Below are 25,544 nucleotides of genomic sequence, written 5' to 3'. Positions count from 1 at the left end.
GCTGTGTGGAGTGCAATGCCGTGTGTGAGAGTTATAATTACCTTGCAGCTTACAATACAGTGCTGCTGTCTCCCAGAGAAAATTCATGGGTTCGTGGGGTAGCGAACCTATAATATGTGCCCATTAACAACACCCCGTGGTGTCTTGAAAGTGTATTCATGAACTCTAAATTACCAGGCTGTTCAGTTACCACTCCTTGATCAGCATGAAAAGATACATTTCTCTCCCTCCTACTCTCTTCTGCGGCATTTCTCTAAGGAAGCAAAGCCTGCCGGCATCAAGGCAGTTCTATGAAACTGCACCAGACGCACACTATCTTATGCCCCTGTTCCTTTGCAAACACTGGTGGGCACCATCCCTGCTGCTCTCCCCCTGCCCCCGCCAACCCGCCTTCTTCCCGAATAACCATCAGGCTGCCAAGAGTTTGCGCACATCACTTGTTTTCCCGAGCACACGGTGCAGATTCAAGGCCAAATGCATGTTGACAATGCTGGAATCTGGAAAGACCCAAGAGGTGTGCTAAGGAGTGTGGCCCTTGTCCTGTAGGGCCCGAGAGCAACACAGCCAGGCTTCCCTCTGGGGCAGATGTGTATCTGCCGCTGTATGCCAAGTGGGGTAGAAGATAGGCAGGGCTGCCTGGAGGAGGTGGCTACAGAGAACAAAGATGACGGTTCACACCTGCAGGGTGCAGCTGGCTAAGGGCGATTCTGTTAAGATCCTGAAGGGAGGAAAGGAGAGAAACTTGAGTGGAAAGAAGGACTTACGAGCTGGAATTGCCCTCTGGGGAGGGTGGGGGCTGGGGAGGAGTGTAGCATATGCTAACACTGGCTGCTGATGATTTTATTTAGAAATGAAAATATTTTACCATATGCTGCAAATATCTCTTGTGTATCTCTTCATATTAAAGGGAAACTTTGGGTGACAACCTAAAAATACAGAAGAGGGTACACAATTTTTCAAAACTCTTTTAGGGATCCACATACAAGTCTATTTGGGATGTCTTCTGTGGCCTTGCCAACACCTGGATCTCTGTCTAAGCAGAGCAGGAGCTGGAACGCCCTCCCTCTGTGGGTGCAGCAACAATCCCCGTGGATGCCTACTTGCGGTGGTGCCTGTCCCAGAGGGGTGTGCCGCAGTCTTCCATCTGTGGGCCAGCTGGCTGCAGCCCCAGCTCTCAGAGTGGCCAGGACATGATGGGCCCACCTGCGGCCATGGGGGCCATCGCTGCACAAATCAACTTCAAACGCAGAGATTCCAACCAACTCTGCAGCACACTTGCCTGGCTGTGACGATGCTAGCGTCCCACATGGGAAGGTGCCAGCTCCAGCTCCCAATTCCAGCTTCCTGCTTATGCAAACCCTGGAAGGCAGCAGGTGATGGCTCGGCTGCCTGGGTCCCTGTGACTCACTTAAGAGACCTGGATTGAGCTCCTTGCTTCATCCCTGGCCCTTGTGGAACGTAGCCCTGGTGCCTCATTTGAAGCCCTTAAGCTAAGTGCATGAGGCACGCTGACAGCTCAGGCTCACAACTGCATGTATTTTGAGGAGCACTTTGGCAGCCAGAGAAAGCAAGCCATATTACAAAATGGCATCTGTGTAAGTCCCTTAGTGAGCCATAGCCCATGCAGAGGTAAACTGAGCTTCTAGGACCTTGGCTTGTCAATCCCCTAAAAGAATCTTGAAAAGTCATGTACCTCCTTATCCACCTGAAAAGTTTTTACCTGAAGTTTTTCCTCACTCATTTAAAGAACCAGACAGGATGTATTTGTGCATATCAGTTTTCAAATAAAATCATTACATAGCCCCTTGATACCATCATCTATTTAAGAATTTCTTGAACAAGTTTTTCTTTAACAATTAAAATTTTTACAGTCTTCCCTTTTTTCTCTTCTAACTGGTATCTACATTGCATCTGTCAGCTCCTGCACCCCAAAATACTGTTGTAATGTCAGATAGGTTGAAAATCTTTTACAGTGCGTTCTTTTTATGTCTTATAATTGTATGGCCATAAGTTTTCCTTGTTTTCTGCTGAAATGAATTATAATAATTATCAGTAGTTCACAACTAAATAAGAATTTATCATGAATTTTCCTAAGCATTGAACACAGAAGTAGCAATTTCTGTGAGACATGTTTCTTGGTCACTCGGGCATGGCTTTTTTTAACCACATGTAGGAATGGCCAGATCTTGTTTGTTTCCAGAAGGAGAATGTGTCAGAGACCATGTGTTCCTATCTTTGTGTTTCTTGTGGTTTCTGCCTCCCTTTGGTCTGTGGGAGCTCAGGAAATGCACTCACATAAATAAACAGACAAAGTTGGGGGAGTTTTGTTATGGCAACTTCGCCTTTTTTGAACTCCTATTCCCAAAGAACTGTGACCAGTCTATCATCAAGGATGGTTCTTAAGGACCTGTCCACTGTCACTCGGGTAGGTTTCCCTTTAGTTTTGCTCAAATCCAAGGACTAGGAGGCGACTTGAGATCCTTGACAATCACAGGGGTTTCTCTTAGCAAACCTGGCCTCGGTGGCCCCTTGTATCTCCTTCGGAGTCCTGCGGGCAGGACACATGAGAGACAGGGAAGGGTCCCCAAGTCCCGCCTTTCCCTTGTGACAGGTGTGTGAGGCTACAAGGAAAAGGGCCAGCGGTAGAAGCAGCACTGCTTTGCAGCTCATTCCAGGCACCTCTGTTTCCAGCACCTGAGCTGACAGGTGCATGTGGACACTCTCCATGCGCTTGTGTGTATGTGGAATCTTTCCCTGGCCCTGGGTGGACACTCGGGAAGCTTTTCTGGAGGGCCGGGGATGATCAGATTTGCAGATGGCTGCATTTTAGACCTCAGCATGGTCTCTCTGGTGGCCCAGCTGGCATTTGGCTGACACCAAGTGAAAAGCAAAGCATAGGGCACCCCACACCCTTCAAGAACATCTGCAGGTGCCTCTTCCTCTCCACCAGGAACCTAAGGGAAAGCTGCTGGCTCCACTGCCATGTGACAGCTCTCAGGGACTCATGGCAAGGTGGCCACTGTGACAGCCACGACACCCATCCCTAAGGAAGAATGTGGCAATCTGTGGCGTGGGAGAGCACACACATCAATACGCTCAACTCTCAACTCCTCTGGCATCAGATCCTGTTGCGTGCCTAGCAGGATGCTACAGGGACCAAAAATAAATACCATAGAAATGAACCTTGCCTTAAAATCTGACTATAGGAAAAAGATGTGGCGACAAGAACAACCACTACCTCAACTATGTCCCATTAACTCCAATAAATGTTCAGAGTTCAGGACAGAGAGATATTCCAGCTAAGGCGAGTCTAAAAAGTCCTAATGCAGGCATTGGGGCCTGGAATGGTCTTTGGTCCATCAGAGGGGTGCAGCCTTAGGTTGGCAGAGAACACCTACAGTGACAATCAGTGAGCACAGGAGCCTGGAGGGCCCTAGGGTGGGTTTGCGTGAGAAAGTGATCAGAAATCAAGCAAGGGAAGCTGGCCTACAAAAGGCACAGGACACCCAAGCAGCAAAGGTCAAACCAGTGCAACAGGGCGAGACCCATGCGTGCATCTCTGTGCGTGCGCACACACAATCCTGCCATTTTCAACTCTGATAGAAATCTGGGGAAAGGAACTTGGTACTCCTCTCCCCTTTATATCAGCTTCCTGATAAAAAGAATCTAGCCACTGTTTTTCCAAAATTTAGCACAGTGGTGATTCTACCAAGTCCTTACCCCACATGGCCATATGGAAGTGTGTGTGCTGGAACAACTCGTGGGCCGTGCAGCGAGGGGAAGCAGCCCTCGTGAGCAGGCGCTTGTCTCTGTGGTCTTACTGTGTCCAGATCTGATAATAGCTAATTCCACCAAATATTAGAGGGGGCTCACATTTAATTAAGGAGTGGCCATTTGTATGCTCCAGTCTGGAGGTCCCCACTGCCCCGAAGTCAAAAGAAAGGCCCTTCAGGGAATATGCCAATCTTTTCTTATTTCTCTGCTGAGCTCCTGCCCTCTTTGAATGCAATTATGGGAACAAATAAAATGGCTTAACTCAACTCCCCTGTGAGACAGGCAGCTCTCTGCTGATAAAACCAGTTGTGTGGGCAATCATTAAATGAGAAATCTAATATTTAACTAAATTTAATAGTCTGTTGCTTTGGTGCTTTGCTGTGAAGAGTGGGATTTCAATAGAGAGGAAGGAGCTCTTCAAACGCAGCCTGTGTGGTAGTGAGCGTCTGTAAGACAATGTGCGTTCCCCCATGAAGCCAGAATGCCCAGCCTGGAAACTGGTAACAGGGTGTTTGGGGACAAGTCTGTGTCCTCATTAGCCCTAGGGAAACTTAACTCGGAGGGCAGCAAAGCAACATAGTGTGTCCTGGGTGTGAAACTCCTTGTTCAGCATTTGAGATTTCAGAGTGATGTACATCAAATTCAGGCACATCCATGTGGGGATGAAAGCTTATTTTAATAAATAGTGAGAAGGTCTGTCCCAATCCTCTTGCATTTTGAAATTTAGTGGTCCACACTGGGCCTTGCCACCAGCCCCACCTCCCCAGCTGAAAGCCACACAGGCCCCGAGCAGCAAAAGCTGGTTGATGGTGGCTGCCCCCTCTTTGTTCTGCTTCTAAAGGTGTTCTGCCTTTTCTTTTCCTTACTACACGTCTTCACGAGTTTCCATTCCTAGAAATTGACCTGCAGACCCCAAAGCCCTTGCCTGTTATCCACATTGGCGGATCACGTAGACAGAATGGTAAAGAAGGCAGGTTCTCTGAGGGTCATGGCTGGCCTCCAGTGGGACAAGACTTCAAGACCACCCGCTACAATCCCTGCACTGGTCTCCTACAATAAGCTTGGGTTTGAGTTCTATTGATGAGTGAGTACTATTGATGAGCTGCCTCATAATCCCAGCGTTAATTGAATATTCACATATATATGCCATGAGTCTTTCAAGCACCAGAAAGTTTTCAATCAATTTAATGAAAGTTTGCTCTGATTTCATGATGCTTTTTGTCTTGTGCATGGAACTGTGGTTGACAACCAGGCCTCAGTTTCTTCAACTCTTGCCATTCAACAGTCTGAACCCTGGAGACTTTCGAGAGCTTGGGGCTTTCTGGAACACCCAGGAGGACCTCTCCATCCTGTTTAACTTCTTCGAGACCTTTCTGGGGCCATAGCAAAAGGGCCTTGTTTGACAAGGAGAAAAACTTGGGTTAAAACCCAGACTCAGCTACTGTCAAAATATGCTTAATTTCCAGATTTGAATGGGATTTCCACAAACAGATCTACCCAGATTACCAAAAACCTGGGTGCAATTTGTTCCTGGGCTTGGGATTGAACACTTGATTCCTTAGGACAGGGAGGAATTCAGCCAGACAAATTAGTAAATTCTTACATTTAATGTAAAGTTGTTTCTGGAGAGGTTGAGGTGGTGCCTGAGGTAGGATGTTCAAGTCTTGTCTTTGAGAAGGGGACAACACAAAGAATATTCCAAATGTGGGGTAGCAAAGGCCCCGAGGCAGCAAAGGACTTAGAAAATAATGTTCCTTTCCATTATCCTGCGCTGTTTCCTTCTAGTCTTCCCACCCTACAAATGTGAATACAGCATGGATAATAGTCTCGTAAGTCAGTTCCTCTCAACTGACTGTATGTGCCTGGAGCACTGTGGGCTAAAGGGCTGAGGTTTTTTTTTTTTTTCTTAAAGATTTTATTTGCTTGAAAGACTTACAGAGAGAGAAGGAGAGACAAAGAGATCTTCCATCCACTGGTTTACTCCCCAGATGGCCGCAATGGCCAGGGCTGGGCCAGGCCAGTGCTAGGAGATTGTTCTGGGTCTGCCACGTGGCTGGCAGGGACCAAACACTTGGGCCATTTTCTGCTGCTTTGCCCAGGCCATTAGCAGGGAGCTGAATCAGAAATGGTGCAGCTGTGTTACAAACTGGCTCCCGTATGGGACGCTGTCATCACAGGCGGTGATGTTACTACGCCACAATGTCAGCCCCAGGGCTGAGGTCATTTGGACTCAGCAAAGTGAGTTCTGCTCTGATGGGTTAGGAATATGGGCTATGGTGTGAAGCAGGCTGTGAAGGTGCACGTGCCACCCTGAGGTAGAGTACGCCTCCCCTATCCTGCATGCGTGATCACAAGACAGAGCTTGCAGCCAAGTGTCTGGGCCTCAGCGTTAAGGTCAAGTCTACTTGGCATTCCCTTAAACACTACCACCACACACACCCTTTGCAGTCACAGCTGTGCTTTTCTGCTGTCTACAAGGGACACTATTTCTCGCATGCTACCTAGTATTCATGATCTTTCCACAACAGTGGTCTAACTAGACTTAACTATTCGAAAAACTAGTTTTACCATTTCTCCTCTGACCTTGACATCAAAGCTCAGTATTCCGAGAGGTGTCCAGCAGCTTGCAAGTCCCTTTTGGTTTTCTTTGCTTCTCACAAGCACTGGGAGATTTTACTTGCTTCTATTTCAGTATAAGAAGTTGCCCATCCTGCTCATAACAATCATTAGAATCCTGAATCATGTTTTATGCTGAGTGTTGCACCACTCATAAAAGTCACTCATCGTTAGAGTCTGCTTTAAGAGTGATAAAATAACCTCTAATTGTCTTTGAGAAATGTACACTTATATAGCACCTTTCTTTAGAAGTGAGTTGTTATGAGAGGATAGGTTGACATTCCTTGTAGCATTGTTTGTGATATCATTTTACTCTTTTAAACATTTGTGAACTGCAGCAGTTTCAAAGTGATTTGCTGAACTAAAGGTATGGTTTCTGGAAGCTGAAATGTCCTTTCATGATGGGCTATCACTTGGAATCACATGTACACTGGAGAAGAGAAGCCAGATGGTTTTGATTACGTATCTGTTGGGGAAATCAGAGGAATGGTCCTTCAGTACACTAAGTGGGCTGATGAGGGGCTCCTTGCAGCTGGATAACAAACATTACGAGGGCATGTGTGTATTACTACAACATAAGGAACAGAACACCCACACAGCTAGGCCATAGGCACGGAGTCATGCTGAGTGTCTGCTGGTCTGGCTGCATTGCAAAGTGTGGCTCTTGGGATTTCACTGCCAATGAATACATAAAACAAATTAAAGTCTCCACAGATCAGCTAACCCTACCTGCAAGGGTAGCATTATACTGGACCAGCCAGGGTAGCCTGCTGTCCTCAATTTCAACCTCAAGTGTTATCATTTTTTCCAAGAGGAACAGGTCCATTTACTCTTAATCAAGTGACAAGCCAAGTAAGGCAAAGATAGTTCCCAAATTAACCAGTTTCTTTCAGTGCTCACAAAAGCAGAACAAGCAAAAGGAATATATATATATATATATATGTATGTATGTATGTATGTATATAAAAAATGGTGGACAAAATTAGGTGGAAGAACACTGCTCAAGCAGAGAGTGGTAGTAAGGCTCCACACACCATACATCCACAGGAGAAATTTTCCAAATGGCCCAGGAAAACCCACCCCTTCAATACGCTGCCCAACAGTTCCAAGTGCCAGATGCTGTCAAGCTGTCAATGATGAAGGAAGAGATTTGCACCCCAGCAGAGCCTCCAGCAGCCAGTGCCTCTTCCAAGTGGATTTTTGCAAGGAGTAGAGTCCCAGTGAAATGTGTCTAAAATGGCAGTTTGAAGGCACTAGTATTTATTGCAGAAAGGCGTATTATCTTTCAGATATCACCCTTGGAGCAAAAAGTTCCAGACCAAGCTCTCTCATTGCATGCTGGCTCTCATTTGTCAGTGTGGCCATCAGTCAGCCAGTAGAAAGCAACAGGACTCCTTGCTATTGGCCAACAGTTGTCAGTGTGGACACCAGCCAGTGTGCAGTTCAAAAAGGCCCCCCTGGCTCTCAGCCAGCCACTTGGCTCAGTTACAGCTTGTGTTACAAGAAAAGGCTCAAATGGAGTTAGTGCTGTCAAAGCATAGTCATATTAATTATAATTAAATACCAATTTACAAGAATCATAACACAGCAAAACACATCTCACAGCAGCAGGAATTCTGAATCTTTCTGAGTCAATTTGACAAAGATAACACTCAGTGTACACTCTCCCTTCCTCCCCTCATGATATGGCCCCTAGATGTAGACAACCACTTGTCCTAATAGTTTTAATATTGGCTTTCCTAAAAAGCAGTAGTCTTGAGATGAAGCATAGCAAAACCTAGCCATGTCAGAAATGTCATGGAAAGGAGAGTCTATGAGGAGAGAGGGGAAAGCTTAATGGAGTGGGGGAAGTCTTCTGTCTTCCCAAGACCATGGTGTGGGACCAGGAGTCCTATCACGTACCTTGGGCAATTTCTTCAATGTCTCAGTCTCTTGGTCTATACTACAGGACTGATCCTAATTATTTCCAGTACTGATGCAAAAATCATGAATGATGTGTATGAGCACATGGAAACCCATGATTCGGATGTAATAATGATTACTGAATCTCAATGTGAATGGTTTTTTTTTTCTCTTTCAGAAATTTTTGACCTAGAAACAAATGAACATGTACAGAAGGCCATAAGTGACCGACAGATGCCTAAAATAGAATACCGGAAAATCGAGGTTGATGATTATAGTAAGTGCTACTTTTTTCTTCCCCTTTGAAAAGAAAAATAAAGCATCTGCTTTGAAACTGCTCAATCAGGGTAACTGCCAGTCACTGGGCAGGGACAGATTGAGTTTGGAACCCGGATACTCACACTGGTGCCAAACCAAGCAAGGCAGAGCACATGATTTATTTCCTAGAGAAGCCAGCAGTGTAGGTGAGATCTCAGACGAACACCTCCTTTAGCGAATGTGTTATGACACCATCATAGGAAACTATTTCCCTAGAAATGCCTTCTCAGTCATTTGCTGTCCTGACCACATCACTTCACCCCTAAATGTTGATGATGGCCTGAGGTGGGGCATCTTTGGAAAGATAATATAATGAGGGATTCGTGAGCTATGACAACCTGAGAAATATCTACCACTCTTCCTATCTGTGTGCCTTTCTTTCTTTTGGACTCATTCACTAAGTTTTTATGAGAACTAACTCTTTGGTAGGCACTAAAAACCCCCCAGAGACTGGCTGGAAAGGGACTCACAGCTCCAGGAGGGAGGCAGAGTTCTCACAGCTTCACTCTCATCTCCATGCCGATGGCTCCCAACTCCATCAAGCCAGCCCTGGAATCCCGAATGGCCACTAGTTTACCATGGGAAGCCCCAAATGTAACACACCCACAACAGAGCTCACTCTTTCCCCCAAAACTCTGTCCCCCTCCAGACTTTTCTAGATGTGTGCATAAGCACCCTTTGGTTTGCTGGTTGGTGTCAAATAACTTCAAACCTTGAAGTTGCCTTCGAATCCTTCATTCCCATCCCATCTGCCCATTAGCTCTGAGGTTATGAAAAGGTTTGTCCTCCGGTGTAACCAGTGGAGTTCTTGTTGAAGGGAAGGTTGCCAAGACCCCATGGGAAGTAGTGTCAAGATGGACCACACCGCAGTGCCGGAGCTCAAGGGGTAAGGGAGGGGTTATACACCTTGCATGTGCTGTCCCTACACCACCTATGGAGCTGTTTGCTCTTTCCAATAAGGTGATGACTTTTCACCTAGGTCAGCATACCCTGGAGTTTTAGCAAGCATCCCCTGTGCCCAACTGCTTAGACAAGATATAGCCACTTCACAGACTCTGTTCCTACGAGCAGGGACCAAGGCTTACCCTGTATGACAGACCCCAGTAGTATGCACTATAAAGCTGCGTCATTTGCCGCAGAAAGTGGATGGCACTGGAGTTCCGAGAAGAGCATGAGAATGCACCAGGTCATGTGGGATTCCAAGGGGGTCCTGAAGCAGTGTTAGGTTGGCCTGGAAGAGGACATGGTGGGTAGGGGTGATCCAGAAGAGGGGATGACCACCTGGGGCTTAGGCAAGACTGAGCATAGTTTACTGAGGGTAAGTCGAGGGGCTGTTCTGGATTCCAGCCCACAGAGAGCCCCAGGGTATGACCAATGCAAGCCACCCCTGCAGTCCATCCCTTGTCCATTTGACAAAAGCACCTGGGTCACATTACTTAGCCACAGGACATATATTTCTTTTTGTTGGCTTGTAGGGTAACCTCTCCACCTCTGAAGGTTGGAAAAGTCCAGAAATAAGTATGGCAAATCCTGCCAACTTAAATCCACATTCCCCCCCCCCTTTTTTTTTTTTTTGGACAGGAAGAGTGGACAGTGTGAGAGACAGAGAGAAAGGTCTTCCTTTGCCATTGGTTCACCCTCCAATGGTCGCCACGGAAGGCACGCTGCGGCCGGCGCACAGCGCTGATCCGATGGCAGGAGCCAGGTGCTTCTCCTGGTCTCGCATGGGGTGCAGGGCCCAAGCACTTGGGCCATCCTCCACTGCACTCCCGGGCCACAGCAGAGAGCTGGCCTGGAAGAGGGGCAACCGGGACAGAATCCGGCGCCCCAACCGGGACTAGAACCCGGTGTGCCGGAGCCGCAAGGTGGAGGATTAGCCTAGTGAGCCGCGGCGCTGGCCTCACATTCCCTTTTAATATACCACAAATTGTGACCACTCAGGAAGGGGATCATGAAGTCAATGAATAGAGTCTTAGGAAGGGGTTCAGAGGAAGGAGAAGAATTTATTGGAAAGAAAAAAACAGAAATGGAGACGGTCATGGTCTGTTTTGGCCAATGATCATGTCTGTGTTCACTAGGACTATTGGTTCCACCCTCCCTCTGAACCCACCGTAGCCTTCTTGCATTGCTGGTCCTACCCAGCCTGGGAGGCCAGGCTGTCCTACTACAAGATCCCATTCTGAGCACCTTAAACCCAACCTCTTCGCTCTCCATCCTATGCTATTCGTTTCTATCCCAATTACATTTCCAAGTTCTGGAGCACAGCCTGAGGCTGAGTGAATGTCACCCTCTCTCAAAAAATGCAGAAGCAAATAGCCAATTTTCCCACCCGTGGCACCTGCTCTCTCCAGCATGGGCTTGAACCTGAAAGGTAAACAGACAGGACACAAGGAGAGAGGGCGCAGCTGCGTGTGCAGGGACAAGCATCACAAAATCCTCCCTGGGCATCAGGATAAACCTGGTCCATGTCAGCCCTGTTGACCTGCTTTTGTTTTGTTTTGTTTTGTTTTGTTTTCCCTCTCTCAGTGCCACAGGCCCAAGCTTTACTTAGAACAGTGAGCAGCCTTTGGGACAGGCTCCCTGAATGGTGTTCAGCCAGATGAGCCAGGTTTCCAAGGTCTGCCCTTGGGCTTACCAAGGGCAGATAGCAGCCTAGGCCATGCTTTATGGATATTTAAATGATAAAGTCCATTTATCACCATGCCTGCCTCTCCACCAGTCCCTGGGCCATTGATCCAATTTGCAAGCTATTAACCACCCAGCTTAGGGTGTGTCTGTGTAGTAATTGTAAGGAAAGGCCACTAATTCCATTTTAATTGCTGTGCCTCTGGTAATCTGGGTTGTGGGTAACACCAGTAAACAAATTCTAACTTGGTAGGAAGGTTTGTCCTGGGGGGAGAGAGGGTGAGAAGAAATTGATGAGGCAATTTCTTGAGTTTGGGTTCTTAGTCCCTCTCCCTCCACCCACTGGATTTCACTACTCCCAAGCACCAGATCTGCTGTCTGCGGTAGCTGCAGGCACGGTGGGGCTGTACCAATTCCTTCCCCAGTGTCCCCTTCTGGCCCCAGCAGTCACACGCCCAGCAAGGCCCCCTGGCTTTCCAGGAAGCTCCTCAACGGGCTTTCATTCCCCTACCACCACCCAGGTTTTACCCCCTACCTCTCAGTCTCTTCCTCTCTCCATCCGCACTGCTCACAAATAATCTGGGCCCAGATGTGTGGTCAACATAGCAGCTGGAAAGGGAACACATGGCTTGAACACTCTGCTGCACTTGGCAGACTTCGTTTCTCCTTGCATGGATTTCTGCTGCTCACCAGCGCTGGTGGTGATGGCGTCTTCTCTGTTTTTCAATGCAATACCGTATGCAGGACTGAATGTAAGCTTCAGATGGAGAAACTAAACCTCACAGAAGTTGGGTCATTTGCCTGAGGTCACCCCAAAAGCCAGAGAGTCACAGAGATGGAGGCTGAGGCTAGCCTCTTCCTTTGGAACTTCCCCCTTGCTTCCCGTCAATGGCCATGAGCATTTCCCACCCTGCAGACAAAGACACCTCTAGGTCCACACTCTACTAACCTGCTACTCTGTTCCATCTCTCCCCAGGTTTGCCAATGCAGATCCTCAAGCCAGCAACCTTCACAGACACTGCCCACTACCCTTTGCTCCTGGTAGTGTAAGTATTGTGGCCTCTGTCTTTGTTGGGGTGCTTCCATTGGGACTCAAGAAGTGAAGATGAAATTCATAGGGAAAGACGAACAAGAGAAAAGATGTTGTTCCAAACTAAACACTTAAGAAAATGTAGCTCATCAACACATGTTGGGTTCTTTCCACAACTCTTGGAGGTCCCCAGAGGTGAAAGAAGAGAGAAGGGACTCTGTGCCCTCCTCTGCATTCTGCTTCAGGACCATCTGCTCCAGCGAAATAAGTCAGATGATGGGACCCATCCAACAGTGACGGGTAAAGGTTTCAGATATAGTCAGAACACTCATCAAGGAAGGACCATGCATTGCAGGACAGGCTGGCTCTGGTCCTAAGAAACAGATATAGGATAGACACAAACCCCACCAGTGTCCTAGATCCAAGCCTCACCAGCAATGTCTTTGGCACTGGGCAAGCTGGCATCTCTAGCTACTGCCCTGAACATCACTTCAGGGCAAACAAAGAATTATTTCCACTATCCTATGTTAACTGACAAGCCCTCTAGCTTAGTTTATGAAAATAACTTTAAAAAGATTTATTTATTTTATTTGAAAGAGTTATACAGAGAGAGATAGAGAGGCAGAGAGATAGAGAGGTCTTCCATTGCTGGTTCATGCCACAACGGCTGGAGCTGCACTGATCTGAAGCCAGGAGCCAGGAGCTTCTTCCAGGTCTCCCATATGGGTACAGGGGCCCAAGGACTTGGGTCATCCTCTATTGCTTTCCCAGGCCATAGCAGAGAGCTAGATCAGAAGTTGGGCAGCTGGGACTCGAACCACATAGGATGCCGGCACTGCAAGAGGCAGCTTTACCCGCTACACCCCAGCACAGGACCTGAAAATAACTTTTGAAATGCTCTCTACACACCTCTGAAGATGTGAAGTCTGATGATAATTTGATGCTAGCTACCAACCCCTGGGTATGCACTCCGTTGAACTACTTCAAAAACCCACTGCCATCCCTGGGGTTTCCATGAGGGTTAACTTGTGTTCACCCAGGGAAGCATTGTTAGAGGCAGGCACCACCCAGATGTTGAACAAATTTGCTTACTCCCCTCAAGACCCGAGATGCAGAAACTACCGAGCTCTTGCTGAAACCTGAGGCCTCCCCAGAGTGTCTGCAGGGGGTCAGGCTAGAATAGAGGCCAGAACTGGAGTTATTTTGGGAACAGTAGAGTGGTTTTTCTCGAGTAAGCATCAACTATCCCAGTGGAGTTCTGACGTACCCTGGTTGTCTTGCCCTGCTCCCATCCTGGGGTCTCTGTCCCTAGGTAGCCAAAAGGTGTCATTATAGAGATGTCTATGGCATGAATTCTAATATCTAACTCCGTTTTATAACTAATCTACCTTCCTTGATACCTAGGTGATTTAGCACTGCCAAAAATCACACACACACACACACACACACACACGTACATACCACTGTTGACAAAAATAATCAGTCTAGTTGAAAATCAAAGTTTATTCAGCGAGTCACACGGAAGACTGAAACCCAGACAGAGCCAATCAGTTGCCTGAGTTGGCTGCTCTGCTAGTCTGAGTTTGGTTCTAGGTTTTATATTTTTATTACAGGATGGGTACAGACATTGAATCAAGTTTAAACAATACAGGTTTATGTGTATATCATTAATCACACTGAAAAAAAACTCAGAATGCCTGGTAATAGCTAACAGCCTTGATTCTTGATAAAGGGGCATGTTACATTCCCACACTGGCTCCCACACTAGATGTTATCTACTTTCAGGGAGACGCAAACAATGAGGCCATGAGTCACTCTTGCTGCTGTGGCCCCAGACATAAAGCTCCCTCCTTAAGGAATGGTGGATGTCTCCTTGGTCACAGAGTAGAAAGATTGTGTTATCTGAGAAGCAGCTGCAGGGACAGCATCTGCGCTGACTTGGGTCTCCGCTATATGACTGCACCTTAAATCCACACGGCCATACCCCACACACACTCACACTCACACCTCTCTCATACTGCCTCCTTTCTCCCTTACCAAACCAGATCTTTGCCACTTTCTCAGAAAGGCTAATAATTTTCAAACCAGCTTTCTTCCTCTGTGCACTGATTTCTTCAGTAATCTTAAAGTAAATCCCAAAAGGCTTCTCAGTTTATAGAATTATTCAGGTCCCTTTCTGCAGTAAAAGCGGTAGAGCCCCTTCAAGGCTGCCTGTAGTTTCCTTCATTCAGATGGGACCCACTGAAAAGCTAACCCTCTGTGCACAGTGGCTGCTATCTGCCTTATTAGCTAGCCTGGGAGGCAGTGTCTTTTTGCTTGTTTGTTTCTTGCTGTGAGTTCAAACGTGACAGCAAGGAAATTTAGAGACCTCAAGACTCCAAAGGAATGGTACTGGGTGGCCAGCAACTGCTTAAAACAATAATGACAAAACATATACTTCATATAGAACCATGTCGTGACAGGACACAGTGATTAACATGTAGCCTTCAAATGCCACCTACCCTTTCCTCCCCCTACTCTGCACCCCCATACCTCATCTGCACCCCTCAGTCCTCAATAGAAAGACAAGATGGCAATGGGGGGTCCTAGCTGCCACCTCTTAAGTGACCCCTTCCCGAGGACACATTTGCCATTCCTTGGTCTTCCTGGCAGGCAGGGTGGCCTTTAGATGCTAGCTCTCTCTCCTTCTCATCCTATCCCCATCAAAAGGAAAAATAATTTAAGATTCTGCCCCATGCCCACTGATGTACCAGTAAATGTTTAACCACCAGTCCTCCACTGAAAACAGCCGTGTTGGTAGCACTGACCAATGTCGTGGTGTCAATTCTCTACCTTGATGACTCGGAGAACAGTGTGCCATCAGTGGTGGGGGGCTAGAAGCAGTGAGTGTGGTGGAACTCCCCACACTTTGCTTATCCACTGCCCAAATACAAGCTTGTGCCTCACTTTCCGAGGAGACACAGGGAAAGGCCAGCCAAACAGCATGTATGCTGTCTTTTGCTAACTGAACCAACAGAAAGGTAATCTTTTCAAACCAGGGATGACACTAAAAGGAGTCAACACATTCTTATCACTCATGCAATATTAGGAAAGTACTCCAAGAGGAGAAATTGGGAGGATTTTAAGTGTCCCTCACCAAACAACTGCTGTTTGATGACTGTCTTGGAGGAGCCATTGTGTTGAGGGATGGCTCTGGGTGCCTTGGGGCTCTTTAAGGTCTGGTTTTCTGGCTCACCTACCATTCACCAGAGAGAAGTCATGAGGTTCTTGTTTTCACACGTGAGACAGAGAGCAAAGTAGCAAGGTTTTATTTATTAGGGACAGGGCATCCATCAGAGCGGAATGGAAGGAGGGTGAGTGCCCAGTCACTCAGCCTGGGGAAAAGCGAGGTTACATGGCTGAATGGAATACACCTGGCACTTGGCAGAGTGGAGAGCTGAGCGTACATCTTTGTTCAGACTCAGGGCTTATAAGGGAAGTGTCCAGTTCATTTCCACCTTTTCTCTTTACCTCCTTCCTCCCCCTTCTCCTCCAGGGCAAAGGGTTTGCTGAGTGTAATTTAGGAAATTCCTCCCCCCACCCGTTTACTAACCAGTATTATCAGGGGTGGGGTGAGGGTGGGGGCATCCTGGTGCCAGGCCTAGGGCACCTGCCTTGGAGGTAGGATGTTTATCAGGCCAGTTCACCCATTTGGTGCTGAGGAGAGAGAATTCTGGGAGCTTTCCTTGGGGGAAGGGCTGGGACCACCTGGAAGGTTATCAGGGTCCAAGCAGGACTTTGAAGTGTAGATGCTGGGCCCCTCTCACACACACAGAGGCTAATTCCTAACTTCCTGCCTAACACCAGGAGACAACAGCATGGGGCGGGGGTGGGGTAGGAGCCGGGCATATGGCTGCCAGGCAGAGGATAGGACTCCTTAGGAAAGAACCTAAGACACAGCATTTCTGCTAGACTAGCACTAGCCCACCTCATACCATGCTGAGTCCTTGAACTGTCTTTTTCCAGGGATGGGACCCCAGGGAGCCAGAGTGTGGCGGAGAAGTTTGAGGTAACCTGGGAGACGGTAATGGTGAGCAGCCATGGGGCCGTGGTGGTCAAGTGCGATGGCCGAGGCAGCGGCTTCCAAGGGACCAAGCTCCTGCACGAAGTGCGGCGGCGGCTGGGCTCTTTGGAGGAGAAGGACCAAATGGAAGCTGTGAGGTGAGTGCCGGACCTGGCTGGTGCCGGGGAAGGGAGAAAGATGGAGAGTGGACAAGTTCTTGCCATGGGGGCTGCGCATGGGCACAGCAGGTGCCTTGTGTCAAGGCACACCATTTACAGGGAATTTGCTAATACTTACAAAGTTAATTTCAAGGAAAACTACTAGTGGTGGTCTCCTAAACACTTCTATACTGGTTTTCCCTTATCTAGGTAGTTTATTTATTTGACTTGATGTTTGAAAGGTGCTAGAGGCAGAGACTGAGTTGGGTCTGCTCAGTGTCTCTGTACAGTGGTCACAGACCTTGTCTACACACATCTTTGTCATTCATAACAAGGGGAAGAAAGGGGTGGGAAGGAAGGAGAGATAGAAAGGAGAATCTGCATGGGAACGGAGCCATACAAATGGGCTACTCCCATGATTCCTGAGAAAACAACCCTGTGCTCACCCAGTCACCGGTCAGAAGTGCCTGCTCCATGCTGACGAGGGACCTAGTCTTGCGGCATCATTTCCTCACCTTCCTATCACGGAGTCAGCAAGGCCAGCTGACTACTACAGAGAACAGAAAGAAGCTTAGCACCAAGGAACAGATGCTCAAAATCATTTATTGAGTGTTATTATTATCCTGAAAATCAGACATCAAGAACCCGTGCCTGGCTGCAACTGGCCTTCAGACTCACTGCAGAAATAGAGTTCTCACAGTCTTAGCAGCACAGAGGACTTTGGAGTGAAACATGACTTCACCACACAGAGGTGTCGCAAGAACTATTCGCCCAACCCTACAGACTCTTGTAATGCCAAAGAGGGCGAGAAAAAGCACTTGTGACAGAGATTTTCCCTAAATATAATCCAGATACAAACACAGCCAACAAAGACCCAAGCTCCCCATCTCTCCACTCACCCAACCACAGTGGCTTCAACCTAAGCAGACTTTCCCAACACCCACAGGGTGGCTTTCAGTAATACTCGGCTCCATGCTTCTCCATTCACGTCCAGCAGTTTGGGGAGGAAGTCACTTCCGGGAACTTCTAGAAATGAAGGCAAGAGCCTCTCCTAGAAGTAGCCAGCAAGCCTACCTTATCCTGCCCACCACCAGCAAGAAGTAAGACATGTGGGGTCAGCCTCCTGGACAGAGGAGAAAGGGTGAAAGGTGAAGGCTTTTTGGAGGGAAGGGTGAAACCTGGAAGGCTCTTTGGAGGGAAGAGCTTGTGGGGCTGTGACTTAGATCAGCAGCCCCACGAGGGCTCCCCTTGCCTCCTCGACCTCCTCCTATAGACCTTGGCTGCTTTCCCCTGTCATCTTCTGCTCTTTCCTTGCCCCACCCAGTCTCACAGCTCCCAGAGAGACTCCGGGACCTCTTCATCACTACTGAGAACCCAGGTGGAAGTTCAAGTTCCCTCCAGGCTCACTTGCAGGTGTATAGCTCCATTTAGCTGCTCCTTCAGAGCACGGGAACAAGAGGGCAAAATGCTGTCCCATACTCACATTGTTTGCTTTTCTTTCAAAGATTTATTTATTGGGCCGGTGCCACGGCTCACTAGGCTAATCCTCCACCTGCGGCGCCGGCACACCGGGTTCTAGTCCCGGTCGGGGCGCCGGATTCTGTCCCAGTTGCCCCTCTTCCAGGCCAGCTCTCTGCTATGGCCTGGGAGTGCAGTGGAGGATGGTCCAAGTGCTTGGGCCCTGCACCCCATGGGAGACCAGGATAAGCGCCTGGCTCCTGGCTTTGGATCAGCGTGGTGCGCCAGCTGTAGCACGCCAGCCGCAGCGGTCATTGGAGGATGAACCAATGGCAAAGGAAGACCTTTCTCTCTCTGTCTTTCTCTCTCACTGTCCACTCTGCCTGTCAAAAAAAAAAAAAAGATTTATTTATTTATTTGAAAGAGTTAACGCAGAGAGAGAGGTCTTCCATCCACTAGTTCACTCCCCAATTGGCTCTACACCACAGTGCCAGCCCCTCACATTGTTTTTTTTTTTTTAATTTTTTTTATTTTTTTTTATTTTTTGACAGGCAGAGTGGACAGTGAGAGAGAGAGACAGACAGAAAGGCCTTCCTTTTGCCGTTGGTTCACCCTCCAATGGCCACCGCGGCCGGTGCGCTGCAGCCAGCGCACCGCGCTGATCCGATGGCAGGAGCCAGGAGCCAGGTGCTTTTCCTGGTCTCCCACGGGGTGCAGGGCCCAAGGACCTGGGCCATCCTCCACTGCACTCCCTGGCCACAGCAGAGGGCTGGCCTGGAAGAGGGGCAACCGGGACAGAATCTGGCGCCCCGACCGGGACTAGAACCCGGTGTGCCGGCGCCGCTAGGCGGAGGATTAGCCTAGTGAGCCGCGGCGCCGGCCTCCTCACATTGTTTTTTAAAAATAAGGAATTGACCCAGCCTTCTGTTCAAAAGCGAGGCAGAACCTGTTCTGAAAAAGCAATCAATAGGTATATATTAGTCAGCTTTTCATCACTATGCTAAATACCTGAGAGGTGTTTAGTATAACAATATAATCTTCCAGGTAGGATGGAAGATTTATTTCAGCTCCTGGTCCATTAGTCTGGCACCAGATGAGGATAGAGGTTAGCCAGTGTGTGAAGAGCAACCATCACTTGGCGAGTCAGGGAGCACACTAGTGTGGCTGTGGTCTCTCCTTATAAAGCTGCCACAGCTGGATCATGGGAGCTCCAGTCTAACAAGCCAGTCTAATCCAATCCCTCTCAAGGTCTCACCTTTGGGCACCATCACTAGAGTGAGTTCCTTTCTTAATCCATTGACATCACTCTCTGGGGACCAAGCCTCCAACCCCTGGGCCTTTGGAGGATAACCAGACTATTATCCAAACCATAACAAATGTCAACTCTGAAGTCACTGACACCCGCCAGACGAGAGCACCTTGACAACCGCAAAGCCTGTAGCCTCTATAAGACGGACTTTCTCAAGAAGCTGATCCCCACATGTGTCCAGGTATAGAAACTCTGACCAAGCTTTCTGTAGAAGCTGGGTATTTCATTGCAGAAATATCCCGGTTTTCTCAAAAGCTTAAAAATGGAGAGAGCTACCCATCATGTGAACTTCCTCTCCCAGTTCTCTCCTCTCCCTTGGGTCTCACTTCCTCAGCAGCTGACATGATCAGGTCCTCAGAAGCAAAGAGCCCTTCCTAGAAAGGCTTCTGAAAGGAGGTGGCATAGGGCAAAGACCTTGACAATCAAACAGGGATTTTCCGGACAGAAATGGGGAGGTGCAAGCTCTACACAGAGAAGATGCTATGAACGAAAACTTGGGATCATGCAAAGGAATAGTGCCTTCTTCTACTCACTCAATTCTCTTTCCTCTGGCTTTCTTAATTTTTCTTGTAGTTGATTTTAATTGCAAAATACAGCACAGACACGCAAAACCACACAGAACAACGCATGGCTTAATGAGTTATGTTACAGCAGACACTTTGGTGACTACCACTCAGGTCAGGATAAGAGCCTTGCTCGCTGTTCCAGAAACCTGGCAACATATCCTACTCTAAATCAAAACTGCCTTTATTTTTATGGCTTCTTGTTATTTGGGGTTTGATTTAGGCTCTCTTGTTTGGAAGATTTCTTAGACTGCTGATCAAGTCTGGCGGCCTCCCCGTTGTAAGGGGAAGGCCCTCAAAGCTGAATGCATATTCTGTGAGTACAGTGCGACCCGCCGGCAGGTGAGCGTCACCAAGGGTCGCCGGGTTGCTGGCTCCCTCACCGGAAGGCCCACGGATCTCGACATCACGATGCATTTCTACAGGACACTCAGCTTCTCCTGCCGCATCAGCACCGACCTGGCCAGGGAGCAGCCTGAGGGAAGCACTGTTTCAGTGTACACCTCCCAGGGCCCCACAACCTTGCCCTTGGCCTTGCCCTCCACTGAGCCCAGAATCTGAGACCTGCTTGGTTTCCTGCAGGAAAGGAGGCCCGGAAGTAGAAGGGACACATCTGCAGGTCATACAGCTCATCAGTAGCAGAGCAGGAACTGGACGTAAGGAATCCTGACCCTGAGATTGGACACTTCCGGAAGTCAAGGCCTGTAAAATACTCAACAGTTGCCCCCAAGACCTAGCACAGGGCCTTATAACAAATGACAGGTTCTCAATAAATTGATGACAAGAATGGAGATGGAAAAGGAAGAGTAACATCCCAGTTGTCTCACTCTCAGCTAATATTCTAAAATTGGAATGAAACAAACTACTGCGTGAATCAATTTTCCGAAACTCTAGAAAAACCCATGATATTAAAACAGTGATATACAAAGGATGCCAAAGTCATCTGAATTTCCACCATTTGGAGAAGTTAAGGAAATCTCTGGCCTGTGGAAATTGCTGCTCTGGGCAGCCCTTCTTCCCCTGAACTTGTGTCCACCTCTCTGACAGAGGAAGAGCGGCGGAGGTACTCGCCATTCTAACCCTAAAGGCTGCCCATGTCCACATCCATGGGGTTCCTTGGAGAGTTGGCTGGAGTGGGATGAGCACCTGGGGGCCCAGTACCTGAGGTTTACATCTCCTACCAGCTGAGAAGGGCAATTAGAAGGGACCGAGTGGCTCCACGCAACCACCAGAATGTAGAAAACAGGAACAGGAAAATAACCACCACCAAGTAGAGAGAAATGGGAATATCGGGGAAGCTGAAGGGCAGGAGACTCTGGCAATGGTAAACTCATGGAAATAAACACGATTCTGAGACCCAGAGAGCAACCAGTTATCATGGGGGAGTGCGGCAGAGGCGGGGGTGGGGGTGTCTGCCAGCAGGTGGCACAGCTGATGCTACTAAGGTAGATCCCAGAAACCAGAAAGATTCCAGTCATCTGGGGGACCCAGACAACATCAGCCTGGAGAACTGAGCTGGTTGCTACCAAGCCAGGATCATGGCAGGAAGCTCAAGATGATTCTGCAGCCAAAGAGGTACAAGACAGGGAACTCCTCCCCCAGGAACTGGAACAAAGGGCACCAGGAGTGGGAATGGAGCTCAGTGTCTTGACTCTAAGCTCCTTTTATCCCTGCCAACTCTGAGGACCATCCCAGAGCCCGGAGTGTCACATGGGGGTCCCATGGTTCCAAGTGAAGAGAAAACAGCAATGTGAGGGCAGGGACCCTGGGGGCACTGGGTCTCCCAGGATGATCTTTGCTGCCTTAAATCCATGTTTATACACCTGGGAGTGCAGGAGAGCATTGCAAGGCTGCTTTAAGTATTTAATGTGAACACAGTATGTACTACATAAATGAAAGCAATAAACAGAATTCCAAGATTCAGGGGGTTTCATGCTTGAAATGATTGGAAGGCACAGCTGCAGGCCCCTGGGGCACAAAGTAGGATGATGACACACACTAAACTCTGTCTTCCTTGACTTTGCAGGACGATGCTGAAAGAGCAGTACATTGATAAAACACGCGTTGCTGTGTTTGGGAAGGTGAGTCTGTGCTGGCTTTTGTCCAAACACTCCTCAAGGGTGGAGCGCTGAAGCACCACCTGGCCTCGTGCTGATTTATTGGGGATGCCCGTGGCCTAGTGGTGTGAGAAACTCTTAAGGGCAAGAGGTTTGGTGCTTAGGATTGCAGCACTGGGAGCTTCTGCTTGATCACCTCATGTGCCAGTGTTTCCTTTTATGTTCTCAGGAAGGAAATGAAAAAGCGAGGTCCCCATTGGAGAGCTCTATTGGGTTCTGATTTATATCCTGGTATGCCAGCCTCAGTTCTTGGGGTGGCAGCCCAGGAAAGAAGGCAGGAACCTATTTGGGGATATTTTCCTGTGCAGTCACTGCCATGCTTCTTACCAGGAGAGGAGGGTGTGGGGACAATTCATGCAATGGACTGTCAAACCACAGAAGCATTCATCTAGGGCCCATGTCAGATGCTCTGGCCTGGGACAGGCAGGCCGCAGCAACCCACAGTAGGGAGTTAGGTCCCTGGAAAGCCACCTGCTATTGCACTGGCACACAGCCTGCTTCTAAGATGCCCTGGTCCTGCACCCTCTTGGTTGAAAGAAGACAAGAGCACAGTGGATCCACACAGCTCTCCCTTCCCTCTGGGAGGACAACTCATAGCACAGGACCTCCCACAGAGCCTCCCCTGACTCCACAGTAACTAAAGGTTTGAGGAGGCAGGCAGTGAAGCATCGCTCACATCATCACCTCCAAAACCTCCAAGTCAGGCGTTTTAAGATTTATTTATTTGAAAGTCAGAGAGGGAGAGACAGAGATCTTCCATCCATTCACTCCCCAAATGGCCACAATGGCAGGGGCTGGGCCAGACCTGACACCAACCCCCAGCATCGGGGCAACACAGGAGCATAACCATTCACCCAGGTAGACACATGTGCTGGTGAATGTCCATCTCTCATAGGCGCCATGCTGAGTGTCTTGGTAGGCCAGCCCTCATGCCCTTTGCCACTGGTTCCCCTTTAGTCCTCTCTCAAAGTCACTGTCTTACCTGTGGTCAAGGCAGGTGCTTTATTGTTGCCCAAGTAGGGAGACCAGATGATAACCTGCCCCGTACCCCGTGTATTTCCTGGTCTACAACTCCATTTCCAGTCCATGTCACATTTAATCGTCACGCCACTTTACACTGAAGCCCCAAAGGTGGGAAGACTCGTATCACACAGTATTTAGTTGGAAAGGCATGTGCTTGTCATCTCTTTCTACAGCCCTCAAGCAATTTTTTCAAGTTAAAATATTTTTAGAAATGAACATTGTTGAAGTCCTGGATCTTACTGCACCTGAGGTTGTTTTCATGATGAACTACTGACACTTCCTCCTGCTTGTCTCTCCTCTCTCTCTTGTGCTCTTTCCTAGGATTATGGAGGGTACCTGAGCACTTACATCCTCCCAGCAAAGAGTGAAAATCAAGGTCAGACTTTCACCTGTGGCTCTGCTGTCTCTCCAATAACAGACTTCAAACTCTACGGTAAATGGCCTCGATAAGACCAAGGCCTTCCCATCTTAATGCCTCCCTAATTGTAGGCACCACTAGTCTGTAACAAACACCTGGGGCTTGTATGGCTGATGAGCTAAATCTCTAGGAAGAGGAGGGTGAGTCCCAAGTCATTTGTTTGGCATGGAAGTGGTCAATCCACTGATACCTGTCAAGCTCATTACCAACGTATGAGACTGGGAGTTCTAAAGCCTTGCATACATGTACACTGGAAGGAGGTTTGCTACAATCCACACCAGGGCTGCCCTTTCTCCCGGACGCTGGGCAGGGGCCCTGCATGGGGTGTTTGCCAGGAAAGTGTTAAGTGAGAAGTGCTGGGGAGGTTGAGAGAATCGCTATTGGAGGGTAAACCCTCAGAGATCTACATAGCTCAGGTCTGTCTTCCTTCCTCCCTGGCCAGCACCTGTCCTTAGAGAGGGAGGTTTGCTATGGGCTTGAGTTGTCTGGATGATTTAAGAGACTACCCAAGTGTGGAGCCAGCCTTCTGCCAGCCACACACAGGACTTCATTGTCCCTGTCTGGAGGTTCAAGCTCCCTGAATTCTCCTCTTTCTGGTCATCAGCCACTTTTCTGATTGTGAATGACTTTGTGATACTACCTTGCTTTTCTAAATGTGCCAAGAGGTCTTGCTTGTGGTCCTGAGAAGTTGCATTCAGGTCATGGCTGCCTGGCAGTCAGGCTATTAGCTCCAACTGGCCCTGTGCTAAGCAGAGATGATGCACAAGTTAGGGGGAGCTTCTTATGGCTGGTCGACTGTGACCTGCCCAACTACCAGCACTAGCATGTTTAAAGTTTAGTGTTCCCTTTGGCTCCTGTCACTGCTCTCTCCCTACCATGCCAGCTGAGCCCTGTGCCCCATCTCAGCACTTGCTGGCTCCAGGACACAATCCAGGGACCACTTTGGGTCCAGCAGCTGCTCAGATGTGCCCAGTTCTACAAAGGGCTCTTTCTAATGTATATGTCAACTTAACTGAACAACAACTCCCCCAGTTCAAAATGTGAATCGCTTCAAGAATCATTTTCCCAGGGGGAATACTGGTGGCATTTTCAAATTCAGTGAGACTTTACCTTTTTCAGCATGCTGTTGCAAATGTGGCTTATTCAAATGCACACAAATGCTGCCACCTCTGTCTGGATTATGACAGAGCCCAAGACTAGGAAGTCCTCCTCTTGTCTCACTGATGCACTCAGGATTTCTGAGCATGTGAAGAGCTCCCCCTGCTTGCCTTGCCCAATAGGGCAGCCCCCAGCATAGCAGTCAAGATTGGGATTGAGCAGGGACATGACCAGACCTTTAAATCCTGATGGAAATGTGCACTGTTGCCTCTCCTCCGAGGTGAGATGAAGGAAGGGGTTAGCCTGTTTATTTAGGATTCAGATGAATTATTTTACTTTCTTTGTCCTGATAAAAAAAAATTCACCCACCAAAATTTACACATTTAAATGTTACTATTGTGCTATGCAGTTACCTACAAGAGGACCCAAGAGACTCAGATGATGTGTTTAACATTTATCTATTTGAAAGAGGGTTACAACTAACTGATAGAATAAATAAAGAGGAGAGTGATCCAACATGGGAAGTGAGATACTCAGCAGACTCATAGAATGGCAGATGTCCTAAATAGCACTCTGGCCTCAGAATCAGCCCTAAAGGTATCCCGATCTGGCTGAAAAGCCCATGAGAGTATTTCAGGCATGGAAAGCCAAGACACTCTGGCAAAAAGATCTCTGTGAGTGAGATCCCAGTGGAAAGAACAGGTCTTCAAAGAGGGAGGTACCTTTCTCTGAAGGGAGGAGAGAACCTCCACTTAGACTATGACCTTGTCTAAACAAGATAAGAGTCGGAGAACTCAAGGGGCTTCCATAGCCTTGGAAACTCATGACTGGTGCATAGGGAGATTACTGATGCCATAAACAGGAGTGTCAATTTGTAAAGTCAACAACAGGAGTCACTGTGCACTTACTCCTCATGTAGGATCTCTGTCCTTAATGTGCTGTACATTGAGGCTTAATGCTATAACGAGTACTCAAACAGTATATTTCATTTTGTGTTTCTATGGGGGTGCAAACGGTTGAAATCTTTACTTAATGTACACTAAACTGATCTTCTGTTAAAAAAAAATTATCAATTCCCAACTTGACTCTCACT

At 48.2% G+C, this 25,544-nt stretch overlaps 1 protein-coding gene and 1 long non-coding RNA gene across 7 annotated transcripts in view; one reads left to right on the top strand and one right to left on the bottom strand.

The window, feature by feature from the left end:
• Positions 1-25,544, top strand: part of DPP6 (dipeptidyl peptidase like 6) — a 1,254,484-nt gene that overhangs the window by 1,216,137 nt on the left and 12,803 nt on the right. For all 5 annotated transcript variants that reach the window (XM_051857103.3, XM_051857105.3, XM_070077270.2 and 2 more), the window contains exons 18-22: positions 8,471-8,569; positions 12,212-12,281; positions 16,271-16,465; positions 21,822-21,876; positions 23,257-23,368. In XM_051857103.3, coding sequence (XP_051713063.3) covers positions 8,471-8,569; positions 12,212-12,281; positions 16,271-16,465; positions 21,822-21,876; positions 23,257-23,368 — 531 coding nt within the window. The remainder of the gene's footprint in view (positions 1-8,470; positions 8,570-12,211; positions 12,282-16,270; positions 16,466-21,821; positions 21,877-23,256; positions 23,369-25,544) is intronic.
• The window catches only part of LOC127493541 (uncharacterized), an 82,811-nt gene continuing 62,186 nt past the window's right edge, over positions 4,920-25,544 (bottom strand). Inside the window, exon 4 of one of the 2 annotated variants that reach the window (XR_016237000.1) lies at positions 4,920-5,168. This is a non-coding gene — a long non-coding RNA (uncharacterized LOC127493541). Of the gene's footprint in view, positions 5,169-11,769; positions 11,845-25,544 lie in introns of those variants that run through there. The other variant, XR_016237001.1, reaches the window with a different exon arrangement.

Source organism: Oryctolagus cuniculus, chromosome 7, assembly GCF_051225735.1.
Source record: "Oryctolagus cuniculus isolate XC-2025 breed Fujian yellow rabbit chromosome 7, ASM5122573v1, whole genome shotgun sequence".
Lineage (NCBI taxonomy): Eukaryota > Metazoa > Chordata > Mammalia > Lagomorpha > Leporidae > Oryctolagus > Oryctolagus cuniculus.
This window is presented reverse-complemented; position numbering and strand designations above follow the sequence as displayed.